The sequence below is a fragment of the Rana temporaria genome, chromosome 1 (genome assembly GCF_905171775.1).
Source record: "Rana temporaria chromosome 1, aRanTem1.1, whole genome shotgun sequence".
NCBI classification, from domain to species: Eukaryota; Metazoa; Chordata; class Amphibia; order Anura; family Ranidae; genus Rana; species Rana temporaria.
The window spans coordinates 491,822,322-491,841,426 of NC_053489.1; the positions used below are offsets into that span (position 1 = coordinate 491,822,322).

Below are 19,105 nucleotides of genomic sequence, written 5' to 3' on the forward strand. Positions count from 1 at the left end.
ATAATCCTGAAGTTTTATTCTCATTATGTCTTCTATGTAAAATAAAAAAACACTCCTAAACAACTACTTTGCATATCTGCATACTGCAGATTGAGCTATTTAGTGCAATGTTCCATACAAAAGTTTTGCACTTACCTTTGTTTCATCAAATGCTATATTATACCCGGTCACTCATTTCTTAAAATTTAATTGAAACATTTTTGCAGGGTGCAAGAGAGACTTATAACAAATGAAAATGTGTGAAGTCTGCAGTGTTTCTTTTAGCTTCTTAACAAGTAATGTAGGCAGGACTGGGACTTCCCAAGATGTCACAACACATTTCTGTGGCCAATGCTATCTTCTGCCAAAGATTTCTATCTTATATTTTATTTATTTCTTTGAGGCAAGAGTAATTTCATAAAATAAAGGCTCAGATGGGAAACAAGGCACACGCAAAGGACTATTTTGAGGATAGTGTGTTATATCACAGAAAGAAGTCACCTGGACTTCGAAACTATTATACATATTGCACTTGGAAGTGCAGTCGCTGTAGATCTAAGGGGGACATGCAAGGAAAATAAAAAACAGCATTTTTGCATGCACATGATTGGATGATAAAATCAGCAGAGCTTCCCCTCATTTCGGAGCTTGCCCTTAGGTCTACAGCGACTGCACTTAGAAGTGCACTTGCAATGCACTTGTAGGGCAGAGTGGATTTCCCTTTAGTAAATCAACCCCCATAGTGTTTATAGAATAACTGTTATACATACGTACAGGAAAGCAAAATACATCTGCTAGCTATCATTTAGGGGTTCTTGATTTGACACATAGAAGCAAAAGTCTATTGCACTGTGCCATAACATGTATCAGTCAATAGGTGATTATTTTTAGTCTTTAATACTAAAACTGTTGGTTATACAGTTGCCTATATGAGGCATTGGCCACTGGCAAGCAAAAAGGCTGTTGACCAGCTAGGTATAACATTTGCATGGGGATTTGCACCAGAGCTTAGTGAAAATGGTGATTTTTTTACTTTGCAAAGAATATCCAATCACATGCAAAGAAAATAAAAAAGCATTTTTGTTTGCACATGATCAGATGATGGAAGTCAGCAGAGCTTTGCCTCCTTAACTAAGCTCTGTTGCAAATTCCTGTGCAAAGTGCAACTTCCTTGCAAAATGAACAGCCTATTTGCCATCAGTAAATCAACCCTATGACCTTATTTTCAGGTTGTCATATAGTGAACAAACGCAGTAACCCGTCTTCCTGGCATTCCCCTCTTATAATCTTATCTTTAGATTGTCACATAGTGACCAAGTGTAGTTATTAAAATGACCATTTTTCCCTTTTTAATATTTTTTTTCTTTTTATGCCCAATCCTCTCCTATATAAGAGATTGGATTTAACTATTAAAGAGGAAGTAAACCCTGATGGGTGTTACTTCCTCTTTGTTCCCTGCAAAGTAAAAGCATAATGGGCTACTATGCATCGCAAACTAGCCCATTATGTGCCACTTACCTGCAGAAGAAGCCTGCAATGTCCCCTCTCTCTCATCGCGTCCATCTTCAACCTCTCTTTCTTCTGGGGCCATGGACTCCAGCTCTGCTATTGGCCGGAGTCGCGTGATGTCACTCCCACGCATGCACGCGTGAGCCGGTGGTCACGGAATGGGCACTATAGAAACCGCGCGGATCGTGCCCTTTCTTTAGTGCACATGCGCCGATTATGTCAGTGGCGGCTTCCATGGCGAATATCTCCTGCACTGTAGAGGTTTAAGAGATATTTCTAGTACCAACAGGTAAGCCTTACTATAGGCTTACCTGTAGGGAAAAGTGGTTGCACAGGGTGTACAACCGCTTTAAGCCATTTCCTCGTATGTTATGAGGGGTTTGTATTCATGTTGTGAGGCTGAGTTTGGATTGTCCGCAGGACTTTTTAAACATATATACATTTGTCTTTGTACATATTAGGTCGCTCGCGTTCATACTACAATTCTACTCTTACAACAATGTCCGTTGGGCATTGCAAATATACATACATCTAGTTTTATTGTTACTATTATTTAGAATTCCCTTTTTCTCCTAACTGCGCAGGTTTGGGGTTTTCTCTAAAATAAGTAGACCGTTCATTGCATTGAGCCGCAATCCGTACAAATATTCAGATGTTTGGCTATTTAAATGAGGCTATCTATTTTTTGTCTTATTTTTATATTATTTTTATATTCATATTTAGTATGGCAATTTTCAGTATTAACTTTAGAGTTAATTTAGCCATCTAGGTTATTCTGATAATATGGAGTACTGTAGCCATGGAATGTGGGCATTAGCCCTGCTCTGACATTGTAGATCTATACCCATTAACATGGAGAACTTAAGCCGCGGGATGTGGGCATTTGCCCTGTTCCAACATGGCAGATCCAAAACGCATAACACTCGGAGCTCAGAACCGGGCGGGACTGTGTGTCCCAGGATGATGTCAGGTGTGATGAAATGCATAGGAAGGAGCGGCACTGATGGGCACTGGTGGCACTGATGGGTACTATAGTGGCACTGGTGGGGACTGTAGTGGCACTGGTGGCACAGATGGGTACTGTAGGGGCACTGATGGGTAGTGTAGTGGCACTGTGTGGCACTGCTGGGCTCTGCTAGGCACTGCTGGGCACAGACAAAAATGGCACTCACTTTTGTTCTCTCTTCTCTCCTCACATGCTGTATTGGTGTGAGGAGAAGACCTCAGCATGACTCCGTTTTTTTACATTTTGATCAGGTGGTAAAAAGCCGCTATCATTGGCTCTTTACCGTGATCCGTGCTGCGGAGCACGGACACTTCCAAGAGCGTGCCCCAGGGGGCGCTGCAAGACAAGGTTGTTCACGAGGACGTCCCAGGGACGTCCTCCCAGAATAACTCGACCGCACTGTAGCAGTATTTTTGCTATAGCGTGGTCAGCAAGAGGTTAAGGCGCACACTTCTAGATCAGTTAGTGTTCTTGGACTTTTGGACATCAGGCAACTGTGTCCCAAATTTGCAAGGCTGTCACCTGGTCTTCTTTTCACATGTTTTTAAGTTTTATCTTCTGGATGTTGAGATCTCACCTGATGCCAGCATTGGGCGTAAGGTCCTTCAGGTAGCTGCACACTGCCCTAAGTGTATTTGTACTCTAGAAAAGTATACTCAAAGAGGCACTGAGAACTTTTAGAAATGCAATTGTAGTCAGATGAAGGAAAACTCAATAGCTCTGTCAAGGCAGTTTCCACACAGCAAAGCTTCCCTCAATAGGCACCCAACAGTAGTGCAAACTAAATAAATGCAGAGAAGAGCATCCGACCAAAATCAGACATGAGTTCAAGATAATTTTAATTGTAGGTAAAAAAGTAATCTAAAAATAGCAAATGCATTTTGGAACAACACCACTCCTCTTTCCTCAGGACTCAACATGGGATAAAACTTGAATGGACTCAGAAAACAGTGACTTCACAGAATTATATTATAACCAGTATTGAACTCTCTAATGCCTTGTACACATGATCGGAATTTCCGATGAAAAAAGTCAGATGGAATTTTTTCATCAGATATTCCGACCATGTGTGGGCCCCATCGGACTTTTTTCTGTCGGAGTTTAGAAGAAGAACATGTTTTATTTTTTTACGATGGAAATTCCGATCGTCTGTGTGGAACTCTGACAGAGAAAAAATTAACAGGATACTCAACGTACACAAATTCTTGTACAACAGAATACAACTCCGGGAAGTGATGTAATGTGTTAAATTGTTTTGTAATATATTATCTTGCTCTTATGATTTTTTTTCGGACTAATTAAACAATAATCAGACGTTGTGTTCACGTACGACAAAATATTTATAGTCTGCACCTTCAGGATATTGTCATCCAAAAAGTCAAAATTGGCTGTCGAAAGCACTATACCAACGATCAGATAATCAGCTAATTGTTCATCGTGCGAAATTTTACTTCAGACTTTATTATCATGTGTATGGGCCTTAAAGACGAATTAAACCCTGATGGGTTTTATTTCCTCTTTTTTCCCCTGCTTTGCATACTAGCCCATTATGTTGCACTTACCTGTAAACGAAGCCCACAATGTCCCTGCTGTCCCGCTGGTGGCTGCATCCATCTTCACCCCTCTTCCTTCCGGGGCCATATATGGCTCTCTGACTGGCCAGAGTCATGTGACGTCACTCCCACGCATGTGCGCGGGACCCGCCGATCATGGCAATGGCACTTTAGTAACGGCACGATCATGGCCTTTCTTCAGTGTGCATACGCTGATGACCTCGGCGCAAGTGTATGTGGTAAATATCTCCTAAAGTGTGAAGGTTTAGGAGATATTTCCAGTACCTACAGGTAAGCCTTATTATGGGCTTACCTGTAGATAAAAGTGGTGTATCTAGGTTTAAAACCACTTTAAGGTATTTCTGTGGGAATATCCTGCAGAAATCAGCACCTAAACTCACAGTGCCAACAACTGTGGCTGCTCAGTCTGTGCAAAGCAATGACAGGCTGATTGAAGCTGCAAAAGACTGCCTCCGATTGAATGTATGTGTACATCCAATGTTTACCTGCAGTTAGGGACAGGTGACTGGTCCTGGATGCAACCTGCCTGTGTCCATGGCCAGTCATCTGTCTCTAATTGCATTTTCCTGAATGTGTAAATACATGCGAAAAGCGGCATGCAGCTTGTTACTGTTTTGTACAGGCTGAGCTGCCACAGCTCTTGACACATACCTATGACTCCAAGTGCTACACAGATTTGCGCTGCCTATATTCACAGATGGCCCTAATTGCAAGTGCGAATGGAAAGTGAAAGTTCATGTAAACCAAAAAGCCTTTATACTAAGGTGACCAGATTTTTAACTAGTAATGGCGGCAATCAGCGACTCTCTGCTCGTTGCCGCCACCGCCCGCGTCACAGCCTGCTAAGTCTCCGGGGCCTGGCTACTACTGGGTGGGGAGCGGAGGAAGATCACTCCGCCAGGGAAGGCAAAGAGATAAACAGGCAGGTGGCTGGCCTGGACTGGAGACAAGGCAGAAGAACAGCGGAGGTGAATGGGCATACACCCGAAACTGAAGAAATATTCCCTCCACTCCGACCAGCACATGATCATCAGAAAGGGACACAGATAATGGAAAAAAATACACCCCCCTAAGCTAGTAGGAGCGGTGTAGCGGTGGGGGGAAGTAATTCCAATTTTTTTTTTATTATTCTGCACTGACTGTCTTTGAAATTTCCACAGCATGCATCCAATTCGCACAGCAGGAGATTGTAACTGACTCTCTATGGAGCTAGTTCACATATCGCTACAGCGGGTCCAGTGCGATCTTCTCAGGACCCCTGTGTGTATTTTGGTCCGTTTCAGGTCTGAATTCAGCCAAAGATTTGGGCTGAAATCAGAACTGAAACAGTGAACGAGAACACCCCAGACTCCTGCTGTGAGCCACTGCGTGCTCATATGTAAACCCAGCCTGAAAGTTTGTAGACATAAAAATAAAGCATTACCTGTGTGAGCATCCCATGGTGACAGAAGTTCCTTTGGTATAGGGTTTCAGTTCTGGAAACAAGAAAAGCTTCCTCTGCTTTATGAAACATATTTTTCTGCTGAATCTGTCTCCTGATATCCTCATTTAGTTCAGCGCTCTCACACCTATTTGCAAGTATGTCATTGGTTGGAATATATCATAATTTGAACACAACAAAATGAAAGCAGAAGCCCAGGCAAACAGCCAAAGGCACATTTGAAAAACATATGCTATGTGATATACAACAGTATACCTCATCTACTAAAATATTTTAGTTCCATTTCGTTAGTCTTGAATCATTGAATGTCTTTCATTGTACAATTAATTAGCATCTTCATATCCAGCTTTACTTTAAAAATTAAAATGATTTGCCCAAGTGTTAAAGTAAAAAAAAGCTTCTCTGGCAGGGATGCTTCCCATTAATCCAGTGCTTCCCTCACTAAGCAGTCTGTTCTACAGTTGGGTCTCTCTTCTTGGTTTAAGGATGCCCAATGTTATTCAACAGGCATCTGGTGAGCGCAGGGCACACCCCCTGGGGCCATTGCATTCCCAGCTGAGAATTTATGTACGCTAAATATAAAAAAAAAAGGGAAGAGGGTCAGGTGAACTATAACAATATGCAATACCTAGTTAGGTTATCAAAACTGTTAACGCTCAAATCATTAAAACATTTTTGCAGAATTTGTTTGTTTCTACATACAAAAATATATAAAAGAAGGTGCAGTAAAAAAAGGCCTACTGCTGCACTTCCGGCGCCAGGAAGCGAATTGATCCTTCAACCAAAGTGATAGTGAGGTGGTGACACACTATCTATAGGTGTAGAGACAATACCAATAGTGTATGGTGTTGTTCTAAAAGCAGCTATTTAAAATAAATGGTGACCCATCTATAAAGTGAATACTAGAAAGTTATCAAATAAAAGTGAACTGTTGTTCAAAGTGATAAAACAGCGCTATAAACAGATATACTCTGTTCAGATGGATATCCTGAATAAGTGATGGTGAGAGAGGTGATCGATCAATGGTATATAAGCACCTAATACCAAACAAAAAATTAATTTGTGAATGCACCTAAATGTGGATAAGTCGCCCAAAAAAGGAGGAAATAGGCTTACCACTGCAAATCTATGTGTGATTTGCTTACAAACCATCAGTACATCCAGGTACTGTACGGGTTAAACCAACTCAGGCGGGGGTACATAGAAGGCAAAGAAATACAGAGATCATAGTGTAATGTGACTAAACATTGACCCCTGCTAAGAATGGAAAAACCCTTTGGTTAATGCCCGTACAATATTGTGAAAAAGGTATGCATATAATGAAATGGTTTCACCAATCAGCTTCTGTCCCCAGGAGCCGCGCGAGTACTGCAGATCAGCTGGTCTCGTTCTCCTGCTGTGGTGGACAAAAGATGGAGCGCGGTGGAACGCACTTTCGACTTCCGTGTAGCGTCTGACTGTAGCCACGCCCTGACGCGTTTCGTCACTTCCGACTTCGACTGAGGGCGTGACGCCCTCAGTCGAAGTCGGAAGTGACGAAACGCGTCAGGGCGTGGCTACAGTCAGACGCTACACGGAAGTCGAAAGTGCGTTCCACCGCGCTCCATCTTTTGTCCACCACAGCAGGAGAACGAGACCAGCTGATCTGCAGTACTCGCGCGGCTCCTGGGGACAGAAGCTGATTGGTGAAACCATTTCATTATATGCATACCTTTTTCACAATATTGTACGGGCATTAACCAAAGGGTTTTTCCATTCTTAGCAGGGGTCAATGTTTAGTCACATTACACTATGATCTCTGTGTTTCTTTGCCTTCTATGTACCCCCGCCTGAGTTGGTTTAACCCGTACAGTACCTGGATGTACTGATGGTTTGTAAGCAAATCACACATAGATTTGCAGTGGTAAGCCTATTTCCTCCTTTTTTGGGCGACTTATCCACATTTAGGTGCATTTACAAATTAATTTTTTGTTTGGTATTAGGTGCTTATATACCATTGATCGATCACCTCTCTCACCATCACTTATTCAGGATATCCATCTGAACAGAGTATATCTGTTTATAGCGCTGTTTTATCACTTTGAACAACAGTTCACTTTTATTTGATAACTTTCTAGTACATACAAAAATATGGTTTCAATTTGGGTGCAAAGTCTTAGGGCTTGTTTAGACTTGTGGTAGTGGGTGGTGGGTAAAACCAAGCAGTTGAGCAACGTTTTTACTGCCCTGCTTTAGGCTGCAAAGACAGCTTGATAGAAGTATACACATGACTTTTCTTACTCTTTTCAAAGATACATTTAATTCATTTATTTATTGTTTTGCTATAGATATACATTAAAAATAATTACCTCTCTGAGTCCACATTTTCTCCATCTATCTTCAGTCCATACATTTGAAAATTATTTTTTTCTCCTTTGTGTAGTGGCTACAAAAAATGACACATTTTATTGCACTAGCATTCCCATAGACACACTCCTAAACCTTGTGGACAGCCTTCCCAGAAGAGTTGAAGCTGTTTTAGCTGCAAAGGGTGGGCCAACTCAATATTGAACCCTACAGACTGGCTGTGTTATTAAAATTCATGTGCGTGCAAAGGCAGGTGTCCCAATACTTTTGGCAATATAGTGTATCTATCTATCTACACGATCTATAGTACCCATAGTATCTATCTATTGCCCTAAAAATATTTGCAACATATTTAAAACCAAATTTAACCATACATTTAAATCAGTTAAATATATTGCTGATGCACAGGGCCGCCATCAGGAATTATGGGGCCCCTTACACTGCCGCCTCAAATTGAGAAGCGGGGGGACTGCCGTGAATTGAGAAGCAGGGGGGTGCCACGAATTGGGGGGGGGGGGGGTTGCCCTGGGGACCTCTGGGCCCCTTACAAAAAAAATAAATAATAGGCCTCTGGGCCCTTTAATAAAAAATAAAAAAAAGAAATAAAAAAACTTAAAAACATTTTTTATAAAAAAAAGGGGGGTTGCCATCCAGGGCCCTGGGGACCTCTGGGCCCTTTAATAAAAACAAAAAATAAATAAAATATAAATATAAAAAAAAAGAAAACTTTTTTTTTTTATAAAAAAAAGGGGGGTTGTCATCCGGGCCCCTAGGGTCCTCCGGGCCCCTTACAGGTGTACTGCCTGTACCCCCCTGATGGCGGCACTGCTGATGCATAAAACAAAATATCTTTCACATTTAAAAGCAACTACATCCTGAGTAGAAAGCTTGTGTTCTGACAACATGTAGCACATTCTCTGTGGGGAAGCAATGATCTCTCTGCAGAGAATAGTAGATACCAGTTCATAGTAAGAGCCTTGCTGATTGCAGAACTATAGGTCTGACTAGGTGGCATTATGGCGTATCAGACATTTGCAGAGAGATTACTGATTCCCCACAAAAGAGTAAGGGTCCCACATTTCAGATACTGGAAAGGAAAAAGGCTTTTGTTATCGGGTTGTAACTGCTTCAGAAAGACCAACAATTTGTAAGATTTTGAATACACTTTTGTCTTCATACACATAGAATCTGTATTTGACTTACCTAAACTGCAGTGCCTATGCATTCCCATTATTGCTCCTGATACTCTCTTTCCCTTCCTGCTCCCTCTATATTGATTCTCACTTTCATCCACAATGCCTCTTTATACAGTGTACTTACTGTTTCTTTTCTGCACCTTTAGGCTGCATTCACACCTAATCGCAGCGTTTTGTCCCGCGAATTGCGGCGACAAATTGCTGCATTTTGTACCGCGATTTGCGGCGACAAAACGCCGCGATTCTAACCCCCATTAACCCCCACATCTCCTATGCCGAACACCGAAGCCGCCTGAAAAAAAGGGTCCGGGACTTGTTTTGGGCCTCAGGCTTTCGGCGTTTCGGCGTTCGGCATGGAGATGTGAACCATCTCCATAGAGGGCAATGGTATTTCTCCCCTCCAGCGTATCGAGCGTTGGGCGTCGGGCGTAAATACGCCTAGGTGTGAATGGAGCCTAAAGGATAAGTTCACTTTTTTTTTTTTTACAAATTCCAGTTTCCTATGTACCAATATAGCATTAATATACTATAAACCGCTTTCCATTTATTCTACGCACGCTTGCCTCACTGCCTTTATGACTTTTCCAAAACACTACTCGATTACTTCTGCCTTACTTTCTGAACAGGCTTTAGACTTTAGGTCATGACACAGGAAGGAGTTGATCAGCTGATCTCATTAGCACACACCCTGCATCATCTACCCTCATCTGGTTAACTCCTTCCTGTGTCATAACCTAAAGTCTGTCCAGGAAGTAAGGAAAAAGTAATCAAGCAGTTTTGTTTTGAAACAGCCATAAAGTCAGTGAGGTAAGTGCGCGTGCACTTCCGTACCGCACATAGTCATATATCGTCCACAGAGGGGATCTCCCATCCCGGGTGGACGTCATATGACGTCCTGGACTTTGTGCAGTGATATCTGAATGATGTCTGCAGCTAGAGGCATCGTTCAGATATCATTGTTTGCCAGCGGCGATCCTGTGCACCATAAGAACAATCATAGTGGCGGTTCCGCCGCTTGATCATTCCTATAGGCGGCACCCCCCCCCCGCCGCCATCCGGTGCTTCTCTGGGCTCTCCCGTGCCATCGGGGGCCCGGAGAAAGAATCACCCAGTGCCGGAAAGGAAGCATTGAGATGACTGGTGACCAGATGGTCACCAGTCATCTCTATGACCATCGGAGGCCCAAGCGTGATGTGATGACGTCACGCCCGGGTACCTGGAAGTAAACAAAGCCGCAATTGCGGCTAGTAAGCATGAGATCGGTGAATTTTTTTTCGCGATCTCATGCTTTCCAGCCTGGAGGAGAGATGTGGGGTCTTATTGACCCCGCATTTCTCCATAAAGAGGACCTGTCACACACTATTCCTTGTACATTCCTTGTAATAGGAATAAAAGTGATCAGAAAAAAATGTAAAAAAAAGTGTAAAAAATTTATAAATAAGTAAAATAAAAAAAAAAAAAAAATATATATATATATATATATATATTTTAAACGCCCCTGTCCCCGGTGTGTGCGACAATTCTAGCACTAGACCTCCTCTGTAACTCTAAACTGGTAACCTGTAAAATGTTTCAAAGCGCCGCCTATGGAGATTTTTAAGTAACGAAGTTTGGCACCATTCCATGAGTGTGTGCAATTTTTAAGCGCAACATCATCTTTCATATTATATAAAAAAATTGGGCTAACATTAATGTTTTGTTATTTTCTAATTCATGAAACCATTTTTTTTCAAAAAAAAAGGCGTTTAAAAAAATAATGCGCAAATACCGTGCAAGATAAAAAGTTGCAATGACCGCCATTTTATTCCGCTGAGTGTCAGCTAAAAAAAACATATATATAATGTTTGGGGGTTCTGAGTAATTTTGTAGGAGAGAAGTGCCAGAATAGGCCCGGTATGAAGGTGGGTATAAAAGCCCTGCATTGAAGGGGTTAAAATGGATGTAAACCCGATTCATGAAATTTGAGCTGGGCACATATATCTGCAGTATTTTGTTATCTCTTTTCAATGAGCTAAGTCTTATAGCTATCTTCTGAACAGTTCCTCTGTTATCAGTCTGAGAACGCCTGACATATTTTTTTACTTTTTAGACAAAAGCAGCCTGAATCTTTTGTCAAAGGAGGTTGCTAAAATAGAGTAGCACAGAGCAGCTCCTATTACAAAACAGCTCTAAGAGTCTCTGCCTATGAGGAGAGGGGGTGTGCACCTTTTCTCCAATCAGCAATGTTAACTATATTGGCTGTATGTCCAGACATAATCAGAAAGAGAAAATCTCCTAACAAAATCTGAACTTTTAATTATAATTTTGTTTTATCAGTAATGGCAATCAGCGATTTTTATCATGACTGCGACATTATGGTGGACACATTGGACACTTTTGACACTATTTTGGGACCATTGTCATTCACACAGCGATCAGTGCTATAAAAATGCACTGATTACTGTGTAAATGACACTGGCACGGAAGGGGTTAAACACTGGGGGCGATGAAGGGTTAAGTGCATCCTAGGGAGTGATTCTAACTGTAGGGAGGATGGGCTACAAGTGACACATTAGTGATCATTGCTCCCGATGACAGGGAGCATTAGATCGCTGTCCTGTCACTAAGCAGAACAGAGAAATGCCTTGTTTACATAGGCATCGCCCTGTTCTGCAGCTCCATGACACGATCGCGGGCATCCTGTACATTGCTTTGCGCAGCCGTGCCATTCTGTAGATGTATATCGGCGTTAGCCGGTCGGCAAGTGGTTAATTTTAAAAAATGTAGGGCTTCTCACCCTTACCTCAAGCATCTCTTCATAATGCTCCTCTCCTTCACATTTTATCCCCCAGTGGTATTTCTTGCCTCCTCCTTCAGTGTTCCTCTGTACTGTGTCCCTTTCCCCCTGCTAATGCCCTCCATCTTCCCCCTAAATGCATTTCTTCTTCAACTCCGATGTCCTGCCAGGTTGTATCAGCATGCCAACCAAAAGTCACGGAGATTGAGAGGCTCGATTGGCAGCATGTTTTGAAATATCTAAATCATGTGTGAATGTGTGTACCCAGAGATGTAGCTTGAAGCTTGTGGGCCTCAATTGCGGCATGAGCAGTGGTAACTGGATCAAGGGCCCAATTGCTTTAACACAACTGTGTGTGATGCTTTCTCAATTGCAAGTGAAAGCAAGCCTTCTTCTGAGAAAGTTATACCGCGTACACACGGTCGTTTTTCGGCATGAAAAAAAAAACGAAGTTTTTCAGCGTGTCCAAAAAACAAAGTTTTTCCAACTTCATCATTAAAAACGATGTTGCCCACACACCATCGTTTTTGAAAAATGATGAACAAAGCGCGGTGACGTACAACACGTACAACGCACTCTGAAGGGGAAGTTCTATTCCCCTTTGGGCTGCTTTAGCTGATTCCGTGTTAGTAAAAGACGATTTGCGCTTTTTTGTCTGTTTCAGCGTGATGAATGTGCTTACTCCATTATAAATGGTCGTTTTACCAGAACGAGCACTCCCATCTCATAACTAGCTTCTGAGCATGCGCGGGTTTAAAACGTCGTTTTAACCCACACACGATCATTTTTTACAACCCGAATAACGACATTTTGTCGAAATTTGTCGTTTTTCAGAAGCCGAAAAACGATGTGAAGCCCACACACTATGATTTTAAATGACGTTTTTAAAAATGGCATTTTTTTCATGCTGAAAAACGACCGTGTGTACGCGGCATTAGAGTTTGGCTGAACCAGCTAGGTAAACAGGTGCTGCCAAACAAAGGCTGATGTATATAGATACTACAATTCCTATTAATTTACAAGAACCCTCATTTGGAAGCATGTTTATTAAGGAAAATGTTCTACCCTTAGGGTTTAATTAATTAATCTTTAGGGTGTATTTAACCTTTCAGGTAGTTTCAGATAACTTGGCTATGGTTGCTTTAAAAATATAATTTTTTCATTCTTTTGGGTCTGCGTTACTAAAGTATAAAGTGCTGTGAACTGAAATAAAACTGTGTCTAAGTTACTAAATGGGTGAAGAAGGGTTCTCTTATGATTCTTTGATGAAATACAGAGGGAAATATAATTATTTACATACCCCATTGCATGAGCAAAAGCTTAAAATCTGAAGATAGCTTACACCTTTTATCTGTGCGGTTATGCCTGGTACACACAATAAGATTATTAGACAAATTATCGTTTTTTTTTTTTGCATGCTAATCTCATATCGATAATGAAGAGTTTACCAAAGTTATAAAATTCTTGTGCCACAGAATAAAAATCCAGAAGTAATTTAATGTGTTGTAGTGTATTTGTATTTTCGAATGACAACTTTACTGATTAAATAAAAATCACACGATCTGGTATCATACGAGAATTTTTTTTGTGCTTGTCCCATCTGATAATTTTGCATGAATTGTCGTGATTGGCTCTCAAAAGCTGTGTATTAACAATCAGATTATTGTATGATCGATTTGAACGCTGTATTTTTCATAAGATTTTCTGATCGTGTCTACGGGCCATTAGCGATCAACTATATTGATGGTTTTAGGTGACCTGCAAGGATGCACTCGCATCCCACTCTGGTTCAAATGGCCCCTTGAAGTCTATCTATCCTAGACATTGTTCCAAATATGTTCCTTCCTTGATTTCTTTAATTAATACATTTTTCACAGAAAGAACAAAAAAGCAGGCAGTGAAAATTGAAGTTAAACAAAACAAAAAAAATGAACAAATACACCCAAAGGTAAAAATACAAATGCAAAATATACTTAATGAAATAAACTAAACTAACTCAAATACAGCTCAAAGAACCAAACCCTTTAAGCTGATTTTTTTCAAGACAATTTAACATAAGAAGTTCAATGAGCGAAATTGACAATTTTGGTTTTGGTGAAATTTCCATAAATTTGTTATTAGATGTATTCCACTACTATTACTCTGCTCATCCCTAATATCTATCTATCTATCTATTTATCTATCTATCTATCTATCTATCTATCTATCTATCTATCTATCTATCTATCTATCTATCTATCTATCTATCTATCTATCTATCTATCTATCTATCTATCTATCTACTGTCTTGCCATTATTAGTCTGTATTTGCAACATATTTAAAACTCAATTGAACTATTTATTTACATCAGGTAAATATATTCCTAATGCATAAAACAAAATATATTTTACAGTTAAAAGCCTCTACATCATGAATAGAAAGACAATGCTCTCTGTGGAGTGTAGTGATGTAGTATTGTGGGTAGATAATTAATTAGTTGTTATTAGTATCATGCAAATCATTTCCAGAAGCAACCCAATTCTGACAGAGAGATGCATTTTACTGAAAGTTCAGACAGAACCAGGGGCCAAATCTTCAAAGGAGATACGCAGGCGGAACTGCTGTTCAGCCTGCGTATCCCTGTGGCTATCTTTGGAAACGATCCTTAGAAGGATTTTTCCAAAGATAGTCAGAAGATCTGACATCTGTAAGAGACTTACACTGTCGGATCTTAGGATGCAGTACCGCATCCGCCGCTGGGGGCATTTTGAGTCGAAATGCCGCTTTGCGTATGCAAATGAGGACTTAGGCAGATCCACAAAGCTTTTTAGCTTTGTGTTTTCTGCGTAAGTTACGTTTTGCATACGTAAAATTAGGGATGCTTTTACAAGGCCTAAACTGTTTAGACCTTGTAAAAACAAACCTTTTTTTCGATCGCCGCGTTTTTTTTAAAATTTCGAATTTTTTTTCCCGGCGCGTATTTTTTTTTTTACCCGACGCAACTTTATTGTCCCGTCGCGATCCACAAAGCCCGGCGTAAAGTACATTCGCGCAATGCACGTCAGGAAAAATGACGTCACACGCATGCGCCAAACGTCCGGCGCGGGAGCGCGCCTCATTTGAATAGGAATCGCCCCCTCGAGCAGACGACCGCCTTGCGACGGAGGCACTTAGGTTACACGGCGTGTAATTTCTAGGTAAGTGCTTTGTGGATCGGGCACTTAGGTAGAAATTTAACGCCTGTGTAACTTAACTGCTGAAAGTTAAGTTAGGCAGCTTTTTTGAAGATTTGGCCCAAAGTCCATAAGATACTTGTAACAGATGACAAAATCCAAGAGAGTAAATATAAAATAGGTGACAGGCTATTTGTGCAGCATTCAGGCACCTTCAGAGAACCCAGTTCCTTCTGTCACCTTCATGGAGAATTAAAAGACCTGACTGTCAGCTTGAATCTTCCCTCTTGAAATACTAGTCTGACACTGGGGGGGGGGGGGGTTTCTTATAAAGTGCTTCCTTATACAGTGTGCTTTTGCAGTACTGCTTCTTTTCCATGTACTGCTCCCCTTACCCCAAGCATTGCATCCCTGTATAATTGCCCCTCTCCTTCACCTTGTTTCCCCCTATATTATATTATATTATATTATCCTCCTTCACACTCTCAATGCCTTCCCTATGCTCCCCAACATGCATTTTTTTTACCCCTTTGGTGTCCTGCCAGGGTGTATCAGCATGCCAACCAAAAGTAACTAAGATTGAAAGGTTAGCTGGCAACATGTTTTGAAATATCTAAATCAGGCATCGATGCGTGTACCTGCAGAACAGATCTTCAGTCCTATTAAGTTACGTAGAGGAAAATGAAGGCAACTTTTCACACCCTAATGCTGCGTACACACGATCATTTTTCATTTTTTTCCAACTTTATTAAACTTCATTAAAACAGCCTTGCCTACACACGATCTTGAAAAAAAAAATGCTCTAGCAAAGCGCGGTGACGTACAACATGTACGACGGCACTATAAAGGCACTATAAAGGGAAAGTTCCATTCGGATGACGGCACCCTTTTGCTTTAGCTGATTTTGTGTTAGTAAAAGACGATTCGCGCTTTTCTGTCTGTTACAGCGTGATGAATGTGCTTACTCCATTACAAACGGTAGTTTTACCAGAACGAGCGCTCCCTGCCTCATAACTTGCTTCTGAGCATGCGCGGATTTTTCACATCGTTAAAGCCCACACACAACCATTTTTTACAGCCCGAAAAACGACACCATTAACCACTTAAGACCCGTTCCTTTAGGCAGCTAAAGGACCCGGCCATTTTTTGCGATTCGTTACTGCGTCACTTTAACTGAAAATTGCGCGGTCATGCGAAGTGGCTCCCAAACAAAATTGGCGTCCTTTTTTCCCCACAAATAGAGCTTTCTTTTGGTGGTATTTGATCACCTCTGCGGTTTTTATTTTTTGCGCTATAAACAAAAATAGAGCGACAATTTTTAAAAAAATTCAATATTTTTTACTTTTTGCTATGATAAATAAACCCCAAAAATATATTAAAAAAATATCTTTTTCCTCAGTTTAGGCCGATACGTATTCTTCTACCTACTTTTGGTAAAAGCGTTTATCGGTTTGTTTGCGCAAAATGTATAGCATTTACAAAATAGAGGATAGTTTTATTGCATTTTTATTAATTTTTTTTTCTACTAATGGCGGCGATCAGCGATTTTTTTCATGACTGCGACATTATGGTGGACACTTCAGACAATTTTGACACATTTTTGGGACCATTGTCATTTTCACAGCAAAATGACAATTGCAGTTTGGGAGTTAACCACAAGGGGGCGCTGAAGGGGTTATGTGTGACCTCATGTCTGTTTCTAACTGTAGGGGTGTGTGGCTGTAGGCGTGACGTCTTCGATTGTGTTTCCCTATAAAAGGGAACACACGATCGATCACGGCGCCACAGTGAAGAACGGGGAAGCTGTGTTTACACACAGCTCTCCCCGTCCTTCAGCTCCGGGGACCGATCGCGGGACTCCAGTGGCGATCGGGTCGCGCGGTCACGGAGATTCGGACCGGGTCGTAGGCGTGCACCGTGGGCACGCGCCCACGACCCACGGCTGGGCACTTAAAGAGGACGTACCTGTACGTGCTTGTGCCCAGCCGTGCCATTCTGCCAATGTAAATGTGCAGGAGGCGCTCCTTAAGTGGTTAAAAACGTTGTGAAAAAATAGAGCATGTTCGAATTTTTTTTTCCCGTTTTTCAGAACCCAAAAAATGCTCTGAAGCCCACACACGATCGTTTTTAATGACGTTAAAAAATAACATAATTTTTTAGAACCCGAAAAATGGTCGTGTGTACGCGGCATAAGTATATTTAGGGCCAGTTCACACCAGACGCAGTTCCGTACAGTTTAGTTTACATTTTTTCTGCACTAAAAATGCATACACAGTGTTTTCCATGTATCCCAATGGCTCTTTTTGGCTCTAGTTCACACCATGCAGTCAGGTTCCGGTCAGTTTCCGGTGCCAAAACTGACCGGAAACTGCATGGTGTGAACTAGAGCCAACTAGAGCCATTGGAATACATGGAAATCACTGTGCATGCATTTTGTGCAGAAGAAAAGCACACGGAACTGAACAGAACTATGTCTGGTGTGAACTGGCCCTTAGGCCCCTTTCACACGGGGCGGATCAGTAATGATCTGCCTCTGTATGTCCGTATGCTCAGCGGGGATCCGGGGATCGCTCCGTATATCCGTATGTCCGTGTTCATCCGATCCGCTCTGCAGACGGAAGAAAAAATAGGATTTTCTTCCGTCTGCAAAATCGGATGTTTGCGGAGGTGGACGATTACGGGTGTCAGCGGATGTTCATCCGCTGACACCCGCAATCACATAGGGACCAATGTATGTCCCTTTTTCATCCGCAAACGGATGGATGAAAAAGCGGATATACGGTCCGCACGTGTGAAAGGGGCATACATGTTACACATTATTCAACACTAGAAATTAGGTTCTGCTTTGTGGGGACGTAGGGTTTTCCGCCAACTCTAGCTGTTTGCTGTTGGCTGAGCGGGCAAATTAAATAGTTTGTCCATCAGCCAAACTGAAACCCTGCTTATCTACCTATCACACTTCATGTGGGAGTGATTGCATTGCAAACTTGAAAAAAATAGCTTGCAAGCTTACATAGTAATGCACAAGCTGCCGACTTTAATTATAAAAAAACAAGCACATGTACACCGTATAGATATAGCATTAAGTGTAAAAGGACACAACCATAGAATCTTTTTGTACTCATAAATAGATAATTTGATAAAGAATTACTATGTAAACAAACAAATGATCTAATAAAAAATGTATAGTATATGATAAATTAAACTTACATTTGTATATTCCATCCTGTCTTCGGCAGAAGCGACCACTATACTAATTTGTGAGTATTTCAAACTTTGTGTTGATGATAAAGTAATTGCTGGAAAGGTAGATATAAAATCAAAACACCCCCACAATAAGAAAACTCCCTTTAGAGAATCTTTACCAGTAATGTTATTACTAACTGCTCAAGCTCCTACCCACATCTTTTTCATATTAAACAGAAAGTAAACTTTGTACATGTGTATAAAGGATTCCCTTCTGCTCTGTATAAATAAAGAAACACCCACACACCCACGCCTAGGGGGGAAACACTAGAGGAAGCCCTCCAACCTGCAGAATGAAACAACTGTAAACCAGGGCACATAAAAGTCAATGATTATCTCTCCATTTACTGTAACAAATACATCATTTTGTCTGCTTCTAGGAAATTGCTTGAATTACAATTCATAGTAAAACTGCTGTGTATGAGACTGTTCATTAAAGGTAATAAAGAGGTGGATGTAACCACTCTGTTACACATATAGTAACTTCATAATTTAGGTTTATGTAAAGCCCAATTCTAGGATATTAGCAACCCCCCACCAACTAACCCATCTTGCCTCTTTTTTTACTTCCTGTGGTTCTTCTTTGGGTATCCACATCACTGCCTTCATGATGTGGACACCTTTTGGTGGAGGTGACACTTCCGGCAGTTGGGTCCTCTCTCATAGGCTCCAGAGGAAGGAGAACTCTAAGGCCGGGTACTCACGACCAAACATGTATGGTGAAAGCGGTCCGTCGGACCGTTTTCACCATACATGTCTGCCAGAGGGCTTCTGTACGATGGTTGTACACACCATCGTACAGAAGTCCGCGCGTAAACAATACGCGGGGCGTGTCCGCGGTGTCGCCGCGTCGATGACGCGGTGTCGCCGCGACAATGA

At 41.4% G+C, this 19,105-nt stretch overlaps 1 protein-coding gene across 1 annotated transcript in view; it reads right to left on the reverse strand.

Moving 5' to 3' along the window:
- Window positions 1–18,553, reverse strand: part of TNIP3 (TNFAIP3 interacting protein 3) — a 63,077-nt gene extending 44,524 nt beyond the window's left edge. The window contains exons 1-3 of the mRNA XM_040330280.1: window positions 18,191–18,553; window positions 7,858–7,934; window positions 5,492–5,636 (exon numbers count right to left, since the gene is read on the reverse strand). Of these exons, the coding sequence (XP_040186214.1) occupies window positions 5,492–5,636; window positions 7,858–7,934; window positions 18,191–18,205 (237 nt within the window). The 5' untranslated portion in view covers window positions 18,206–18,553. The remainder of the gene's footprint in view (window positions 1–5,491; window positions 5,637–7,857; window positions 7,935–18,190) is intronic.
- Between the last annotated feature and the right edge of the window lie 552 nt (window positions 18,554–19,105).